The sequence below is a fragment of the Manacus candei genome, unplaced genomic scaffold (assembly GCF_025592945.1).
Source record: "Manacus candei isolate 608988 ecotype Guabito, Panama unplaced genomic scaffold, ASM2559294v1 h1tg000010l, whole genome shotgun sequence".
Taxonomy (NCBI): Eukaryota; Metazoa; Chordata; class Aves; order Passeriformes; family Pipridae; genus Manacus; species Manacus candei.
The window spans coordinates 9,079,801-9,080,904 of NW_026138058.1; the positions used below are offsets into that span (position 1 = coordinate 9,079,801).

The window sequence follows — 1,104 nt, forward strand, 5'->3', positions numbered from 1 at the left end:
CTATAAAGGCGGCGGCGGCGGCGGCGGGGCGGCAGCACCATGGAGAGCTGCCGGGCCCTGGCGCTCTGCGCCGTGGCGGCCGCGCTGCTGCTCAGCGCCCGCGGGCAGGGCTCGGCCCCGCCGCGCCGCGCCCGGGACCTGGGAGCGCCCGGCGGCGGCGGCGCCTCCCGGGAGAAGGAGCTGGTGGGGCGGGGGTCGGGGTCGTGGCCGGGGTCGGGACCGGGGCGGTGGGAGCGGTGGGAGCCGCCCGGGCGGGCGCGGTCTGACCGGGGCTGCGGGGGTCTCTCGGCAGATCGAGGCGCTGCAGGAGGTGCTGGAGAAGCTGAAGAGCAAGCGGGGACCGCACTACGAGAAGAAGTTCGGGCAAGTGCCCATGGTGAGTGTCCCGGCGGGATGGGAAGGGAAGAGGAGAGGGAAGGGGGCGGGACGGGACGGGGAGAGACGGGACGGGGCAGGGAAGGAAAGAGAAGGGAAAGGAAGGGGGAAGCGCGGAGTGAGGTGGGACGGGACAGAACAGAATGAGACCGGGATGGGGAAGGGAAAGAAAGGGAAGGGGAAGGGCGGGACGAGACGGGACAGAACGGAACAGAACCCCCCTCCTCACCACCGGCCGGTGCCCGCAGTGCGACGCCGGGGAGCAGTGTGCCGTGAGGAAGGGGGCCCGCATCGGGAAGCTCTGCGACTGCCCTCGGGGGACTTCGTGCAATTCCTTCCTCCTCAAGTGCCTGTAAGCAGGGACGCCCCGGGACAAGCCGCTGGGAGCGCAGGCACCGACGTCTGGCCGCCCGACGTGCCGGCCTGGGGTGACAGCGACGACTTCCCGCAGCACTTTCTCCCGAGAAACGCAGCGAGAAGCCCCCGCGTCGCCCATGTAACGCCGTCCGTGACATCCGACATCCGTGGAGCTGTTTTCTTTCTCTCCCCCGTCCCACCTCTGTCCCTCCCTCTCCTCCTCCTCGCTTGTTTTTGTCCGTCCAGGGAAATCCTGGGCCGCGCCTTGGCGAGTAGAGGTGCCGGTCCCGGGAGCTGTAGTGCCGGTGCACAGCCGAGTGGTGCCGAGCCATGCCGGGAAGCGGGACTGGCCCCATGCCGTGCCCCGGGCTG

The 1,104-nt window shown here is 70.7% G+C and overlaps 1 protein-coding gene across 1 annotated transcript; it reads left to right on the plus strand.

The window, feature by feature from the left end:
• On the plus strand, positions 1-755 carry CARTPT (CART prepropeptide). Its single transcript, XM_051777305.1, has 3 exons — positions 1-183; positions 293-376; positions 624-755. The coding sequence occupies exons 1-3, from the start codon at positions 40-42 to the stop codon at positions 729-731; spliced, it is 336 nt and encodes a 111-aa protein (XP_051633265.1). The 5' UTR covers positions 1-39; the 3' UTR covers positions 732-755.
• Positions 756-1,104: the final 349 nt, after the last annotated feature.